This window comes from Lepus europaeus, chromosome 10, assembly GCF_033115175.1.
Source record: "Lepus europaeus isolate LE1 chromosome 10, mLepTim1.pri, whole genome shotgun sequence".
Lineage (NCBI taxonomy): Eukaryota > Metazoa > Chordata > Mammalia > Lagomorpha > Leporidae > Lepus > Lepus europaeus.
In genome coordinates, this window is record NC_084836.1 from 56,714,872 (window position 1) to 56,732,686 (window position 17,815).

Sequence of the window (17,815 nt, forward strand, 5' to 3'; positions counted from 1 at the left end):
CGCATGGGAGACCAGGAGAAAGCACCTGGCTCCTGGCTTCGGATCTGCGCAGCGCGCTGGCTGCTATGCACCGGCCATGGCAGCGGCCACTTGAGGGGTGCACCAACGGAAAAAGGAAGATCTTTCTCTCTGTCTCTCTAACTCTGCCTATCAAAAAAAAAAAAAAAAAGAAAAGAAAAGAAAAAATCCGGTTGTTTCATAATGTCATATCATCAACAAGAAGAAAGTTCTTGCACATACTCTACGGGTTCCATCTTTTTTAACTGACTCCGCCTATTCTCACTAAGACTGGCTTGTAGAACATTCCCAACAGAATTAGTCTGCTTTTCATCTTTCTCTTCCACCGGTGGATTTAAACGGCTGACGTCATACATGTACACTGAAGTCTGCAGAGGCAAGAGCTAGCAGCCAGAGGACCCAAAGGACACACTCTGAAAACACTGTGCGGAGACCATTACTGATGGCTTAGGAATCGCCACCTAGGATTCAGGTGCTAGATGTGGGTAGTAGCTCCCAAAATGCCATGCATGACAGCTGTCAATCGTGGTCTTTGAGCGGAAGATTTCGTGACCACTTGCTTGTGAGACCTGACAGCCATGGACGTCCTTCAACCTGCAGCTTGGGTGTTGACAGATTCCTAGAGGATACCAGGATACTTGTAATTGTCATTTTTTGGGCAACAAAGCTCCATGGGATAGCTTCTTTCCCTCATTAATTTGCTCAAGTACATGATAGTAATTCAAGAGTCAGGATTTCAAAGTTCTAGCTTCAAACTCATCTGTACAGTGAACTCTGCTGTGTCCATTTGCAGGAAGGATCTATCATTCCCCTCTCATCATACATCTGAGTGCCTACTGTGCCTAGTAGCTTGGTTCTGAAAGGGAATCATGTAGACTAAAGAGAACTTGTTTCTGATCTCTATACTTAACAGAGAAACCACAGTTGCAGACTAACGAGAGATGCTCCTTGTCCAGCTCAACAACACTACGGATGGAAGGAAAGTCAAAGGAGGGCCCCACCCTTGACACCTGACTTTGACCAGAGCAGTCATGCTGGAAATAAATTAACCTCCAAGATGGCTCCTAATGATGCTGTGTAATCTCTCCCACAATGCATCGGGGTTCATGTGACAAATAGACGAGGTCCTATATGATCATATGTGTCTTCCAAGACTAGACCATGAAAAACATGGCCACTTCCCACCTTGCTCTCTCTTGGATTACTTTGGGGAAGAAACTGGCTGCCACATCATGAGCACAAGCAGCTCTATGGTGAAGTCCACATAGCAAGAACCGAACTTGCCTGCCATGTGGATGCATCATCTTGGAAGCAGATCCTCCAGCCCCAGCCAACAGCCAAGCACTCAGATGATTGCAGCCCACCAACATCTAATGCACCTGGGAAAGCAGCAGAATACGGTCTGAGTCCTTGGGCCCCTGCACACATGTGGGAGGTCCAGATGAAGTTCCTGGCTCCTGGCTTTGGGATGGCCCAGCCCCAGCTGTTGCAGCCACTTGGGGAGTGAACCAGATGATCAAAGGTTCTTTAAGTCTTTCAAATAAATAAATGTTTAAGGATAAAGGGGGGTTTTCAAAAAATTCACAGAAAATGTGTATTTGAAAAAAAATTGCATGCATGGATTTCAAAATTTTTGCAAACGTTTTTTAAACGTTTATTTTCATCTAGTTGAGAGAGCAATACAGAATAGAGAAAGAAATCTATCTACAAATGCAACAGCCAAGGTTGGGCCAAGCCAAAGCCAGGAACTCCATCCAGATCTCCCACATGGGTGGCAGGGACCCAAAGACTTAGGCCAACTTCTGCCTTCGCAGGAACATTAGCAGGAAGAAGGATCAGAAGTGAAGCAGGCTCGAACAGGTTGCTGGCATCCCGGACAGCATCTTTTTTTTTTTTTTTTTTTTTTTGACAGAGTTACAGAGAGAGAGAGAAAGGTCTTCCCTCCGTTGGTTCACCTCCCAAATGGCCGCTACGGCTGGAGCTACGCCAATTTGAAGTGAGGAGCCCGGAGCCTCCTTCCTGGTCTCCCATGTGGGTGCAGGGGCCCAAGCACTTGGGCCATCCCCCACTGCCAGGCAGCATCTTAACCTGCCGGGCCACAAACGCAGACCTCCTCCGTTAACTTTTTGAAGTATCTATGTATAAATAAACACTGGTTCTCAGCCATTGCTACAAAAACTAAGTAGAAGCTTCCTTGTTGGCATGGTTGCTAAAACGTCTTCAGCACTTGTTGGAAACTATTTTAATGGGCTGGCCCTCTTGACCAGCAGGCTTCAAACACAAGTCCACATCTCCTGTCCTGTGGGTTCCAGGACTCCCAAAAGTGGGGAGGAGAGAGAGCAGCAGCTCGAGGAGCAGCAGCTCAGCAGCTGCGGCTGCCCTGCTGCTGGCTGGGTTTCTGAGGCACCTGTTGTCCAAGCGGGGCTCAGTCACAGCTCCCTCGCCTCCACCCGGTGCTGAGAAAGGAGCTAGGAAGCACAGTTGATTCTATTTCTGCTAAAGTCCCCCAGGAAAGTGGCCAGTTGGTACACTTTTGTCCCCAGTCCCCTGGTCTCCCAGCACCTCCCAGGTTAAGTGAGCATCAACTTTGAGGGCTAAGACCAACACTACAACTCAGATTCTTTCTGGCAGTCTGGAAGGAGAGACTACTAACTTCTCAGTCATCTACCAGGGCAGCAGCCTTCAGCCTTGGACCTCGCTCTCCTGGAGGCCTCTGCAGAGAAGGAAGCCCACTGAGCATGGGCTCCTGCCACCCACGGGGAGACCCGGATACGGTTTCAGAATCCTGGCTTTGGCCTGGCCCAGCCCTGGCCATTTTGGCCACTTGGGGGAATGAACCAGCAATGGAGAGCTCTGTCTCTCTTGATGCCACTCTGCCTTTCAATTCAAGTTTTTAAAGTCCAGCCAGAGAGGGACACAGACTGCAGGAACAGAGGCAGGAAGCTGCAGCTCAGGGTCTGCCTGGAGAAGAGACCTTTCCTGTCTCAAAGCTGCCCAAGCGGCTGCTTCCCACAGATTTTGTACCCTGCAGCTCGGAGAGATGCAAAGTGAGCTGAAGATTTGGTCCTGTCTCCGAGGAAATAATAAAGCGGGGAGCTTACATTCAGGAAAGCACCAGACTGCAGCCACACCCAGCCCGCTGGTTTGCATTATCAATCAGCATCACTCTGCACCTGAACTTGACTTCCCTGGTCCCAGCTGTCCTGAGCCCTGTGGCTCTAACTTGACAGGGCAGAGATCACACAAAGAAGCTTTCTCCGACCCCCTGATTAAACACTCTCACAGCACCCTGCATTTCGCCTCCACGACACCTAACAGTTTACATGGCTCACAGACTCTGGTCTCCATGAAGACAGGGTCCCGGATGTTCTCTCTCGCCATAACTTACCCAGTTCCTAAGACTGTCACAAGGCTTACAAATATTGCTGAATGGATGAAATTAAGACTTGGTGTGCAAATTTCTTTTCATGCAAAAGGCAGAACAAAGCAATATAAATGAGATTAAAAGAAATCCCAAATGGAATACCTGGATTGGATTCCTGGTTCCCAGCCTAGAATCAACCCAGATCTGGCCACTGCGGACACTTGAGGAATGAGCCAGTGGATGGGGTATCTCTGTCTCTCTCAAAGTAAACACTTTTAACAACAACAACAACAACAAAAGGGTTGTAAGAATTAAATACTGCAGAACACAACACTAAACAAGATACATTCATTCAATATAATTAAGTCCCAAACCGTTGTCCAGTGGACCAAGGAAGGAAGGAAGTAGGGAGGGAGAGAAGAGCCTACAATCATACTTCCCATTATATGAGCTTAGACTCTACAGTTCCCAATAACATGCAGCTGGCCGTCACTCAGAAGTGAGACCATGATTGGGTATAGCAGCAAACTCTAAATGCCCCAGGGAGCCAAGAAGATAGGGTGGCAACATCAGCACTTGGCGTTAGCAAGCCTGTCACAAGCCAGGCAAAATGGAACAGCACTCACTATTTTCAGAGGTTTTTTTTTCTTACACAAAATAATAGTAACTTTGAAGGAAACCGACTTCAATGCAAGGATCTAAAACATGAACATATCCAGCCTGCATCACCTCTCCCTTCCTGATATTGGTCCTCTAGGTTCTTGTTCCCCGATCACTCTAGCCAGAGGTTTATCAAGTTGTTAATGACAGAAAATTAGTTCTGGTTTCATTGATTTTCCAGGTTTTTAAAATTTCATTCATATCCACCCTTTATTATTTACTTTCTTGTATATGCTTTTAAAATTATTTTCCTTTTCTTGTTTTTTTTTAAGATTTATTTATTTGCAAATTAGAATGGGGGGGGGGGTTGCTTGCTGGGGGTTGGGGAAAGATGTTCCATCTGTTGGTTCACTCCTCAAGTGGCCACAACAGCCAGGGCTCAGCTAGGCCGAAGCCAGGAACTTCAGCCGGGTCTCCAGTGGATGATCGATTCTCTCTCTCTCTTTCCCCCCTCCCACTCTGCCTTTCAAAGAAATAAATAAATCTTTTAAAAAATTTTTTTAGAAAGTCTAATTGATCAATGGGCTTGTATCAGTGTCTAAGATCCAATCAGCCAGGGTCAGGGGGACAAGGTCAAACTACACACAGTTGGTCCTTTTCAAGACCAGGGAAGGCAGGGGCAGGAAGGCTGTGCAGGCAGACCTGACTCTCGATGAGGAAGGAATGGATTTAAAGGAAAACGGGGGAGGATGAGAGGACACCTGTGTAGGGGATGCACCCCGCAGCCTCGCACGCTGCAGAGTTCTCGGATTTGCAGCTGGCGTCTTCGTGAAGATACGGGCACCCATTAAAACAGCGGCTGCTCAGAGCCCAGGCCTGGAGACGCAGACTCAGGGGCTTCAGGGGCTATGGAGGCAGCTGCCTTTTTTTTTTTTTTTCTTTGAAAGCTTTTATTTAATAAATATAAACTTCATAAGTAAAACTTTTGGATTATAGTGGTTCTTCCCCCCAGTACCTGTCCTCCCACCCCCAAACCATCTCACCTCCTATTCCCTCTCCCATCCCATTCTGCATTAAGCTTCATTTTTAATTATATACAGAAGATGAACTCTATACTAAGTAAAGATTTCAACAGACTGCACCCACACAGACACACAAAGTATAGAGCACTGTTTGAGTAGTAGTTTTACCATTAATTCCCATGGTACAACACCTTAAGGACAGTGGTCCTACATGGGGAGCAAGTGCACAGTGACTTCCGTTGTTGATTTAACAATTGACACTCTTATTTACAATGTCAGTAATCACCTGAGGCTCTTGTCATGAGCTGCCAAGGCTATGGAAGCCTCCTAAGTTCATAAACTCCGACTTTATTTAGACCAGGCCATAATCAAAGTGGAAGTTCTCTCCTCCCTTCAGAGAAAGGTACCTCCTTCTTTGATGGCCCCTTCTTTCCACAGGGATGTCACTCACAAGGCCTTTCATGTAGGTTGTTTTTTGCCACAGTGCCTTTGCTTTCCATGCCTGGAACAGGCAGCTGCCTCTTTTAAAATCAGTACTCTGCCTAGTTCTGAAAGTAGCCCGTATGGAAACATGACACACACATTGGAATCTCCTTCGCTCTCCACAGCTCCTACAGCAGGGCTCCACCACTGACTTCCCAGCTGCCAGCTCCACACAACACGAAGGGTTCACAGATCTCCTTGTGTCTCTGCTCAACAGAATCACGACAAAGCCCTGCCAACAGGGGGATGGGAGGGCGGGAAGGTGACAAAGGGGACACCCAAGCCCTGCGCACGAACATGTGTAACCTCGGTGATGCTCACGCCCTTCCCTGGCACACACAGACTCCCATCAAACCTGGAGGAAAGGCAATGGAACTCGGATTTCTCTGCAGGCTGCAACCCACCTCCCTCCGTGGTAGCCTGGCTGACATTCTCAGCCAAGCTCTCTTCATGATACGCAGTTGAGATAACACTCAATCCCACCTACAAGTCACTGACCTTGACGTTTCCCTAAGAGGTCACATGTGCAAGAAAACAACCTAAAGGTTTGCCATCTTTTTTTTTTTTTTTTTTTTTTTGACAGGCAGAGTGGACAGTGAGAGAGAGAGAGAGAGAGAAAGGTCTTCCTTTTGCCGTTGGTTCACCCTCCAATGGCCGCCGTGGCTGGCGCGCTGCGGCCGGCGCACCGCGCTGATCCGAAGGCAGGAGCCAGGTGCTTCTCCTGGTCTCCCATGGGGTGCGGGGCCCAAGGACTTGGGCCATCCTCCATCTGCACTCCCTGGCCACAACAGAGAGCTGGACTGGAAGAGGGGCAACCGGGACAGGATCGGTGCCCCGACCGGGACTAGAATCCGGTGTGCTGGCGCAGCAAGGCGGAGGATTAGCCTGTTGAGCCACGGCGCCGGCCAGGTTTGCCATCTTGAAATGAAGTCTGAGGACATCATTGATAATTCAAAATAGGTGGTTTGAATTTAAGCTGTTGCCTCCTACCTGCTGTTACAGTAATTCTCTAAGTTTTACCAAGATGCTAAAGTTTGCTGCTCCAAAATTCCTGGAACTTAAGTAAACTTTACCGTACTTGTAAATGGCAAAGCCCTCTCCAGCAGAAGCCCCAAACCTCTCTGCAGACAAAGGGAACACACGGGGCTCAATGAGCCTCACATGTCCGCAACAGTGCCTCAGCTGAGGGACAGTGCACCTGCCAGACACACCCCAGATAGTTGCCTACCTGATTAACAAGCCGGATTATATCCAGGACTGTTCAGAAAGATTTAAGAAACCTCACTAGTTAAAATAACTCCTGGGGCCACCATAATGGCCCAGAGGGTCAAGCCGCCACCTGCAACACTCAGCATCCCAGATGAGTGCAGGTGTGAGTCCCGGCTGCTCTACTTCCAAGGCAGCTCCCTGCTAATAGGCCAGGGAAGGCAGCAGAGGACGGTCCAAGTGGTTGGGCCCCTGCTACCCATGTTGTTGTGGCCATTTAGGGAGTGAACCAGCAAATGAAAGCTCTTGCTCCCACATGCTCACTCGCTCTCTCTGTAGCTCTGCCTTCAGATAAATCAATCTTTAAAAATAGAATACCTCCCTCCCTGCAAACAAGGCCAAATCTTAACTTTTGGATTTAACAGAGTCCTGACGTTTTGCGAGTTGTGTGTAAACATTCAAAGTTCCTGCGGCTGGTGTTGTGGCTGAGCAGGTTAAGCAGGCACCTGTGACACTGGCATTCCATTAGGGCACCAATTCGTGTCCCAGGTGCTCCACTTCCAATCCAGCTCCCTATTGCACCTGGGAAAACCAGCAGAAGATGGATCAAGTGTTTGGGCCCTTGCATCCACATAGGAGATCCAGGATAAGCTCCTGGCTTTGGTCTGGCTCAGGCCTGGCTATTGTGGCCATCACGGGGGATGGTGAACCAGTGGATGGAAGATTCTCTCTCTTTCAAATGAAGAAATAAATCTTTAAAAAAAAAAAAATAAAGTCCCAGTGCTCACCTGCAAACAGGAAGACAGGAACTTGTGGAATTCAGGTGCTGCCAAGAGCTGCCTCAGCCAAACACAGGAAACTCACAGGTGTCTTTGGGAAACTGTAATTTCAGATCAGAGGGGTCTGTGTCCTCCACTTTGCCATCTCCACCTCCTACAATAAGGAACAGTTCGCCAAAAAAACAAAATAAAGCCAAAACCAAAACAAGCAAACAGATCCAAGCCCAACCCAGCCACTCCCCACCCCAGCCTTCATCCACCTACCCGCCTACCTCCCAACCCTGTATCCGTACACAGAGCTTCTTTCTGGCGCCTTTACTTGAGCAAGTCGCGACTCCCAGCGGAACTTGGTGCACTTCAAAACTCCATATGCCGTCCCTAGATCCTGTGGGAGAACAGTCCTCGGCTGGGGGGCGGTAAACAGAGCCACTCAAGCTGTGGCCCTGGTCAGGTGGCTCCTGGGACTTCTCCCAGAGGCCACTTTTCTTCTGGGGGCTCCAGGAACCGCTCACCCACTGCAGTGACCACACTGGGGTCGGTCAGCGGCCCTGTTGGTTTCTCCATGCAACAGGCCCTCTGCGTGAAAACACAGGCTGGTGTCTCACTGTCATCAGCACAATCACCTAAATGGAATGACGGATGAACAAGTTACTGGACAAGCGACTGCTCTGGCCTAACAAGGCCTCACTGGAGCAGCACAGGCAACCGACCAGGCTCTGGATCAGATACGGGCAATTACATGGGGAAACAGAAAGGCGTTTGTATTAAAAAAGGCTGCAGACACGTGGCAGTTCTCTGCCACTCACTCATCCACTGACCTTGAGCAAGTCGAGGAGCATCAACTTGCCCTCATCTGCAAAATGAGGACATGAGCAGTACGCGCCTCGCAGGGGAAGGAACGGGTTAACAAACACGCAGCTTTTCGCCTGGCATATGGCAGGCACTTGGTTGCCTGCGGCTATTATAGCACAGAATTTCCTCCTTCTTTCAACAAAACAAAACACCTACTTAGGATCACCTTACAGTATCCAACTGAGCACTGTTAAAGGAAAAACCAACTCAAGCTCAGTTTCTCCTACTTATGCTCACCTCTACGATCCCAGAATGTGTGCGGGCTCCTCCCCCAAGCCAGCACTCAGTTCTGCAGCAGACGCCAGCTGGGGTCCCCTGACTCAATTCTGACACTCCCTGCCCGGAGGCGGCGTCCGACCCCACAGGCTGAGCTCGGCCCCCAAGGCTGCTGCCGTCTCACATGCCAAGCGTAAGCCAAGGCAGCCCCACTGTGCTTCTGACCAACTTGTACTAAGCCAGCACTGCCGTAACCACGGCTCAGGTCTGATTCGTTTGCCGCGGCAGCTCACAGGCCCCAGGGAGACGCTAGTCACACAGAGAGTCTATTACAAAGGACGCTGCAAAGTATACAGGCGAAGAGATGGGGCGGGAGGGCATGCAACTGCCACGTGTTCCCAGGCACTCGGCTCCCGGGAACTCCACGTGTGCCGCCGTCCACCAGCACGGAAAGCCTGGTCCTTTTTGGCTTTTTCGGAGTCTCCGTTGCGTAAACATCACGGAAGCGTGGATACCCACGCAGAAATGTGAATAAATGAAAAGGACAGGACCCAGCGGGAAGCCGGCGAGGCCTGTCTGTCCAGATTCTTCCTGGCCTCTAGGCCCAGCAACTCCTTCCTCCCGGGTATGCGGCAGGACCTCTCTCGAAACACGAGTCTCATGATCTACTATCAGATGAGGCAATTTTTTTACGGCCAGCTCCAAGACGGGAAAAATGCAGGGAAGATTCACATTTCCCTGACCTGCTTGGGGAGGAAAATTATGAGCAAGGAATTGTGGACAAAAGCCAAAATATACCACAGTAGTACAATAACATTTCTGTAATATGAGTATTTCAACAACAGTTACCAATGGGTGAAAACATTAAAAAAAAAAAAAAAAAAAAAAAGCTAGGGGCAGGAAGCAAACTCTCTTTAAGGAATAAAATTCAACAATATTTTCTTTCCTCGCCTCCCCCCACCCCACTGCCCCCCAGCCTGGCCCCTTGAGTAGTAACCCAGAATAAATCCCCAAACTAGATTCCTCCAGATATTTCAGCAAAAAAAGGAGAATAACCTAGCGGCCATAATTTCCAGCCAGAACATTTTTGCTTATGAAGCAGCTGTGGCGTGTGCAATGAATGGCTCCTCCACACTGCCTGGCACCAGCCAAGCTGCTCCCTCTCCTGTGCTCTAGGGGGCAGTGCTGTGCTGCAGGGCACCCAGGTGCAACCCCAGAGCCAGGGCGATTCCCCAAATCCCCTCCAACCCAGCTGGGGAAGACACACATGACGCTGAAAGTGTCCATCTCAATGGCACGAGTCCCCGAAGCCAGAACGGGGTGGAGAAGAGAGGAGGGTCTACTGTAGCAGTGGTAGCAGGGCGTCCTCTTTCAGAACAACTTAAACTGTTGCTATGCTTTAACATGTTGTTGGATTTATGTATAATTCACAATGAAAACAACTGTTGCAAGTAAACTAGGAGTGCACTGTGTGGGCTGTTATTTTTCTCCAGAGAAAGGGCCTTTCGAGAACCATGTGCCCCACCCAGCCCTGTAAGTCACTCATTCAGGCACCACCCCATATTCTACAAAAGCCGCTTGTCCCATTCCTGGGACCTTTTTTGTATCTAGCATAGTCTCATAAATAAAGACACACAAGCAAGCATCAACTAACAAGTTCAATTTTTAATAATGGAAACAATTTTGTCATTCCAGAAATAATTTTAGGGGAGAAAAATCTTCCCTATAAAAATAAACTCATCAAAATTATAAATATTATAACTTTTTTACTTCTGCGATTTCAATGCTGCCCTGCAACACCACCCCTGCGTATGACATCCGCGTGTGACATCTTTCCTGTACCATCACCTACTGAAGAGCAAACAGCATCAGGCAAAGCTTGGAAATGCTAATGATGATCTGCACAATGATTTGTAACAAGTCTTCGGCCTTAGGGGCCGTTTTCCTTCTTTGACACATTACAAACGCTGCTGCAGTTACCAGTGTTGGGAGAGAACATCAGTCTTCAAGAACCACGACCTGGCAGGATTCCAAGACAGTTCAGTTTTCCAAATCGCAACTTGTAGTGCACATGACAGTGAGCGAGGTTCCGGATAAATACAGATTGAGGATGCCTGTTTTAGACAAATCTCTACTTCAAGTAAAAAAAAAAAAAAAAAAAATTCACAGATACCCATCAGCTACTACCTTAAGTTCTAACAGTGTCTTAATCTGAGAAACAAATGCTTCACCAAATATAAACTCACTGGGTCGAGTAATTAAAAGACCAGGTGGCTGAGGACAGCATACTCAAGCCTCAAGGTCTGAACAATAAAACCAGTACGCAACTCACAAAGGCAGTCCCTGAACAATAAAGTGTCAGATGACAATGTCACTAAAGCCTCATCAATGCACTAAGAAGTTACATGCAAAATTAAACAAGAGGTGCCATACATATTTTATAGCTAGTTCTACTTCTATTTTTTTTTCCAACTTTCCTGAAAAGCTTATGAAGATAACGATTGTCTCAGTAACTCACATGCCACAGCAGAACCAACACGGAATCTGCCTCCAGCAACAAGGGGATTCTCTGAAAAGCAGGGAGACAGAAATACAAGGCACAGTTCACCGAAGAGGCAAAGAACTGAAGCACCTTGGAATTTCAATAGGAATCCATTAGGTGTCACCAAAGTGTTAACAATTCCTTGGGAATTTATAAAACAAGACAAAAAAAAACTCTAGATAAAGCTACGACATAAGGCCCCTCTGAAACCACAGCACGCCTTTCCCCGCTTGCAGATACACGCTGCGTAAAATGAGGTCACGTCGCCTGTTTTAAGGAAGGCTTCTATTGCACAAGCATCTCTTTGGTTGGAAGGAACAGGCGCCTTTGTTAAATTACGGCCAGGACAAACGCCTGTGGTGAGGTCAGTGGGGGGGCGGGGGGGGGGGCCTTTCCTCCCTCCTTGCGTAGAACAGAGAAGGCTGGGGTAGAACAGAGAAGGCTGGGGTGGCCCTCGCTCTTCAATCAATCAGGAGGAGAGAGAAGAGGCAGGATGGAGGAAGGGGGTGGGGCAGGGAAGGCCAGAGAAAAGGCAGGAAAGGGGACAAGGACTAGGCGGGGGAGGGGGGTTGAAGATAATGGGCAGGGAGTGATTGTCAGGGCCCTTTGCTCCCAGCTGACAGTCAAGGGGAAACCAGCTGCCCTTACTTTGGAAACAACTTTTGGCGGGGAAAACAGGAGGCAGTGAAGGGCCAAGGCCCGCACCAGTCAGACCTTCCACTCCCCAGAGCACAGCCCTGGCTGGGCAAGGCCCCGCTGTGTCCAGGCCGAATCCTGCGCTCAGCTCACAGCTCCTGGCTCCCTCCTTTGGCTTAGCTCCTACCTCTTTGGCTCTGTTCCCACATTGAACCCACGAGGCAATCAAGCAATCCTAAAACGGGCTGAGTATCTCCACACTGAATACCTTTCACTCTATAAGCCTCTACCACCAACTCTGCAGCCCAGCGTGTCCCGGGCCTTCCGCGTCTCCGCCTCCGCACGTGCCTTCTTCCAAACTTGCTCTGAACGTTCTTCTTCGAACTCCTCCATGGATGCCTAGGCGTTCCTAGACTCCCGCGCCTTTGAATTCACATGGATCAGTTCCTCTCGACACTTACAAAACCAGACATGGACAGGTAGTTTCAACACAGAACGAGCGTTCCGAGAGATTCCGCGTTAAGCTTTGAAAAAGTCATCTGCACATGCTGAAGCTTAACATCATCCTCACAGAACTACAACAACCTAAAAGAAGATGAGAACACAGAACCCAGAGTTCATGCTTCCAAGCCCTCTAGACGCCCCTGCCAAGGCTGCCTGCGCGGCCCCGCTCGCTGCAATGGAACAAGCTAGCACAGTCCCTTACACAGTGGCTAAAGGTGCAGGAGGCTGCGTGACCAGGTCGTAGGAACTAGATCTAGAGAGAAAAGGGGGAAGACCCTAGCGTCCCAGGGCGAGCACACAGCCCTCTGCAAAGCGAGGCACTTGGGTGCGTGGGTCCCGCCGCGTGCCTTCCTGGCAGGGAGTTGGCTGCTCTATCCGGGCTTCCAGCCCTCGCCCAGGGCCTCTTCCAGCTTGTGTCTGTAGGCAGAGTAGCGCCGCCTCAGGCTCTGCAGCTGCTCATTTTCTTCTTTGTCCAGCATGCGCAAGAAATTCTGCAGCTCTGGAAGGCTGAAGGCTTCCCACTGTGAAACAACACACACAAAAAAATCCTGCCAGGTACTGAACTCGGAGTCAGGACTCAAGCAACAGGCTGCTGGTGCTATAGCACAGCGGATAAAGCCGCTGCCTGCACTGCTAGCATCCCATATGGGCACCGACTGGAATCCCGACTGCTCCATTTCTGATCCACTCCTTGAGGGTGGCCTGGGAATGCAGCAGAAGATGGCCCAAGTACTTAGGCCCCTGCACCCATGTGGGAGACCAGGATGAAGCTCCTGGCTCCTGGCTTCAGCCTGGCCCAGCCCTGGCTGGTGAAGTCATCTGGGGAGTGAACAAGTAGATAGAAGTTCTAACTCTGACTTTCAAATAAATAAATAAATCTTTAAAAACAAATAAATAAATTAAAAAATAAATTTTGTAGAGTGAGAAACATGGAACAGAAGAGCAAAATATTACATTAGAATATTGTGAGGGGCCAGCGCTGTGGCGTAGCGGGTAAAGCCACATCCTGCAGTGCCAGCATCCCACATGGCTGCTCCACTTCTGATCCAACTCTTTGCTATGGCCTGGGAAGGCAGTGGAAGAAGGCCCAAGTCCTGGTTTCTGGCTTCAGATCAGCGCAGCCCTGGCCGTTGCAGCCAATTGGACAGTAAACCAGCAGATGGAAGACCTCTCTCTCTCTCTCTCTCTCTGCCTTCTCTTTGTGTAACTATGACTTTCAAATAAATAAATCTTTTTAAAAAATATTCTGTGAATTTGTCATAATTCAACTGTACGTTCAGGTCTTCAAAATAAGGGCATTATAAAGGGCCGTCTCCCTGTCCTGACAACCATGGAAGCTTTCCTCCCTCAGTTTAGTTGCCCTTAAATAGCTGAGGAACAAGAACACCATACACAGGCCCAAGAAAGCAGTCTGGAGCACTGAAACACGACGTACAGTAAGTTTTCAAACGAAGTTAACATAATTCCTCCCCAGTGCCACTCTAAGCCATGTGAAATCCTTAAAAGCCCTATAGCAAGAAAAATAGACCAGTGACAAGACTATGCTAATGAGTCTGGCTTGGGCTTTCACGGGCACACAGCCAAACGGCAAAGCCAGATGAGACCTCTGCACCCAGCTCCCTCTCCAAAACCAGAGTCGGAATTCCTTTAAAAGCTTCAAGATCAAAAGGAACTCCAAAAATGTCTCAAGTCACAATCTTCCTAAAACTTCCTGAGCTGAGTTCTGAGTTGTTGTTTTTTGTGTGTTTTTTTTTTTAACTTATTTGACAGGTAGAGTTAGACAGTGAGAGAGAGAGAGAGAAAGACACAGAGAGAAAGGTCTTCCTTCCATTGGTTCACCCCCCCAAATGGCCGCCACGGCCAGCACGCAGCATCAAATGAAGCCAGGAGCCAGGTGGTCTCCCACGCTGGTGCAGGCGTCCAAGCACTTCGGCCATCCTCCACTGTCCTCCTGGGCCACAGCAGATAGCTGGACTGGAAGAGGAGCAGCTGGGACTAGAACCCAGTGCCCATATGGGATGCCGGCACCACAGGCAGAGGATTAGCCAAGTGAGCCACAGCGCCAGCCCCCCTGAGCTGAGTTCTAATTTACACATCAGCATACTATTTGCAAAGCACATTTACATGCATGTCTAATCGGTGAGCACCTTTTCAGACAGCCGAGTTCCCCTTTACAGAGGGCATTACGACTGCAAGATTTATCCACGGTCAAGCCTTGGGGCTTGTATACAGTAGGAAGCAGGGTCCTGGTTTCCTAACTTCAAAAATTTTATTTATTTGAAAATCAGAAAGACAAACAGAGATCTCCCATTTGCTGGTTCACTTCCTAAATGCCCACAACAGCCAAGGCTGGGCCAGGCTGAAGCCAGGAGCCTGGGACTCAACCCAGATCTCTCACTTGGGTAGAGGGACCCAAGTACTTGAGCCATTGCCTGCTGCCTCCCAGAGGAGCTGGGACTCAAATCTGTGTCCTTCGATATGGGACACAGGCATCCCATGTGGTCTCTTAACTGACACATCAAATGCCTGCCCCACGGTTTCGTAACCTTTAACCTAGAAAACACATCCACATTGCATCGCCTTCCACACCGTCTCCTGTTCTAAACAGAAGACAAGGGCCCAGAGCTTAAGAGATGTGTTCTCGTGTCGCTGTCAAGTTGATACTTCTAGAGGACAGTCTCAAGAGCTTTTATTCTTCAACTGAACTGGCCCCAGTACAACCTTCCTGGAAATGGAAGGCAGACGATGCACTCAGACAGAGAATTTATTAATGATTCAACTGGGCAGAGGGGGAAGACTCTCCAAAGTCAAATGTCTTCTGTGGTAAAGAGATCAGATTTCCTACATTGCCCTTTAGAGAGAAACTGGCCTGAAGACTCCTGTTAAGTAGCAAACATATGGAGAGTGTCAACTTTCAAAGTTCATCTGGGTAAGAGTGCTGTGGAGGCAGGAAGGGATGGAAATGACTCTCTAGACGGAAATTTAAAATCTCCACTTCCTCCGACCTCTGAAAATTGCAGACCAACACAGGATTGCAAGAGAATTACACTGCAGATTAACTTGGGGCTCACTCATTCAGAATCTCCTCCCTCTCTCTCTCTCTCTCTCTCCCCCTCCTCTGTCCCTCTCGCTCTTTCTTCCCTGGGGCCAAGCCACCAGACTGGAACAATAAAACAGGGCCAGCTGCTTGGTTCAGTTTAAAGCAATAAGGAACAACCACTTACCTCTCCGATTTCATGTTCACGAAGAACAAAGCTAAGTGTGTCTGTTCTGGGCCCTGCCACCAAACGCAGGTACAGTGGATGCTCCCGGTCTGACAGCTTGCAGGCGTAGACTGGGTGAGGAAACACAGCGCATTAGCAATGGTCCTTAATCGGTCCCGAGACCACCCTCCATCCTGACCCCTCCTCCTCCTCAGATCAGGTTAACCCCACCCCTTTCTGGCCTGCTGTGGAACAAAACCCCTTTTACTTCTTTTCCATCTGCTCAACGTACACTGTGCCTTGATTAAGGAGGAACTAATGGGGCTGGTGTTGTGGCGAAGCAGATGAAGCCACCGCCTGCGACACCAGCATCCCATGTCACAGCAGCGGTTCAAGTCCTGGCTGCTCCATTTCTGATCAAACTTCATGCAAATGCACCTTTGAAGGCAGCAGAAGATGCCCGAGTACTTGGGCTGGTGCCACCCAAGTGGAGAACCTAGAGGGAATGACTGGCTCCTGACTTCAGCCAACCATTTGGGAGTGAAGCAGTGGATGGAAACTCACTCACTATCTCTCTAATAGCTTTTTTAAAGAGGAAATATTTTAAAAGAAATTTAAATGAGTACTGCTGCCAAAATGTGCTAAAATTTAGTCCAGCTCCTCCTTTTAGAAAGCAAAATAAGAAACTTTAAAAATGATCTGTAACTCTCATAAAAACAATGAAAATACACATCAGAACACAAGCTCTGATGGCTTTGAGCAGAGTTACACACGTGTCTCACGCTACACATGCACCCCCAGGGCCCTGCCTGGGCCCCTGCTACCTGCCACCCCCATGGGAGACCCAAATGGAGTTCCAGGCTCCTGGCTTCAGCCTGACCCAGCCGGGCCATTTGTAGAGAAAACCAGTGGATGGAAGCTCCTTCTCTCTGCCTCTCCCTGAGACTCTGCTTTAAAAAAAAAAAAAAAGTCTGCATCCTATTTGTTAGTACCTGGGTTCACTACACTCACGTCTCTGGCTCCTGCCTCCAGCTCTCTGCTTCCTGCCAACACAGACCATGGCACACAGTGGTGATAGCTTGAGCAACTGGTTTCCTCCCTGCTATGTGGGAGGCTTGGGTTGAGTGCTTGGCTCCTGGCTGTGCCATGGCAATGTCAGGGAGGTTGTTCACTCATGCTCCTTCCCCCACCATTCTCAAATTAAAAAAAAAAAAAAAAAAAAAAAAGTGCACATACAACTCAGCTGGGTTTTATCCCATGCAACAGCATGTCAAGGTCAAGGTCAATATATTTGCTTCTATAGCTGTATTAGGCTTTAACAAAAAAAAAAAAAAAAAAAAAAAAACTTGAGAAAATTTAAGTGATCTGTGGCGCACAGGTACACATCAACTTCAAATGAGCACGCAGTAAATCCCTAAATTACTGCTATCCACCACCATTGGTGTAATTCCCACTAGCCGCCTGCCCTGGAATTAGAATTCAACATTTTTTTCCCGCATTCACTGAATGTGGGTATGGAGTTCAGATGGACAGACAGATCAAAACGTCATTCACTCATTTTATGTGGCCGTGAGGGCGGGGTGCCAACGTGACTCAGTGTCACGCACAGCAAGACAAAGCACGGCCACAGAAGAGCCCATCCTGAGCTGAAAGGCACTGACAGACACGTGCCTCCCCGCCCAGCAGGTGTCGCGGGGCACAGGTCCACCAAGCCACCCCACGTGCACACGCACCCCAGCGTGGAGCGCGTGCCCGGAAGCCTCGGCACCCAGGCATCCTCCTGTGTCTCACAGAGCATTCCCATCAAAGCCACTCCACTGCCTTTCTAAAATAAAAGGCTTCTCCCTTGTGCGGGTCACAAGATCTCCCTTCACGCCCATCACACGCAGATGCCTCGAAGGTCCTCAGACCCACACGTGTCCAACTCAAAACCACGAACGGCCAGGAAACGGCCAGGAAACGGCCAGGTGGTGCCTTGTGGGTCACCAGGGCTCTGGCGTCACCGACACGGACGCATCCAGTCGTCTGCCTGCTGCTAAAGGGGACACCAGGCGTAAGCAGAAGCGGAGACGGCTTTCGCTGGGAGCAAGGCCACGTACCTTGGTCTTCCCTGTGACAACGCTTATAAAGTGCAAACTTGGCAGGGCTCTCGGTCACGAGGAACTTTTTGAGCAGGGCCTCGATCACTTCCCCGACAGTGTTTGTGCTGCTGATATGAAGTGTGTTCATACAGCCGTTGCTGCCGGGCGCGAGCTTCCCCGACGTCTGGGTGGGTTTGCAGAGTTCCATCTGCACTTTAATGAAGCCAGTGTAAATCCCGTTTGAATTCTGAAGCGGGGAGAAAGCACACCCTTAGCTGGCGGGCAGAGGCATCAGCAAGGCAAAACCGG

General features: G+C 49.1%; 1 protein-coding gene across 1 annotated transcript in view; it reads right to left on the reverse strand.

The window, feature by feature from the left end:
- Positions 1–10,185: 10,185 nt before the first annotated feature.
- Positions 10,186–17,815, reverse strand: part of RASSF3 (Ras association domain family member 3) — a 74,027-nt gene continuing 66,397 nt past the window's right edge. Inside the window, exons 3-5 of the mRNA XM_062203299.1 lie at positions 17,525–17,753; positions 15,447–15,556; positions 10,186–12,743 (exon numbers count right to left, since the gene is read on the reverse strand). Of these exons, the coding sequence (XP_062059283.1) occupies positions 12,594–12,743; positions 15,447–15,556; positions 17,525–17,753 (489 nt within the window). The 3' untranslated portion in view covers positions 10,186–12,593. The remainder of the gene's footprint in view (positions 12,744–15,446; positions 15,557–17,524; positions 17,754–17,815) is intronic.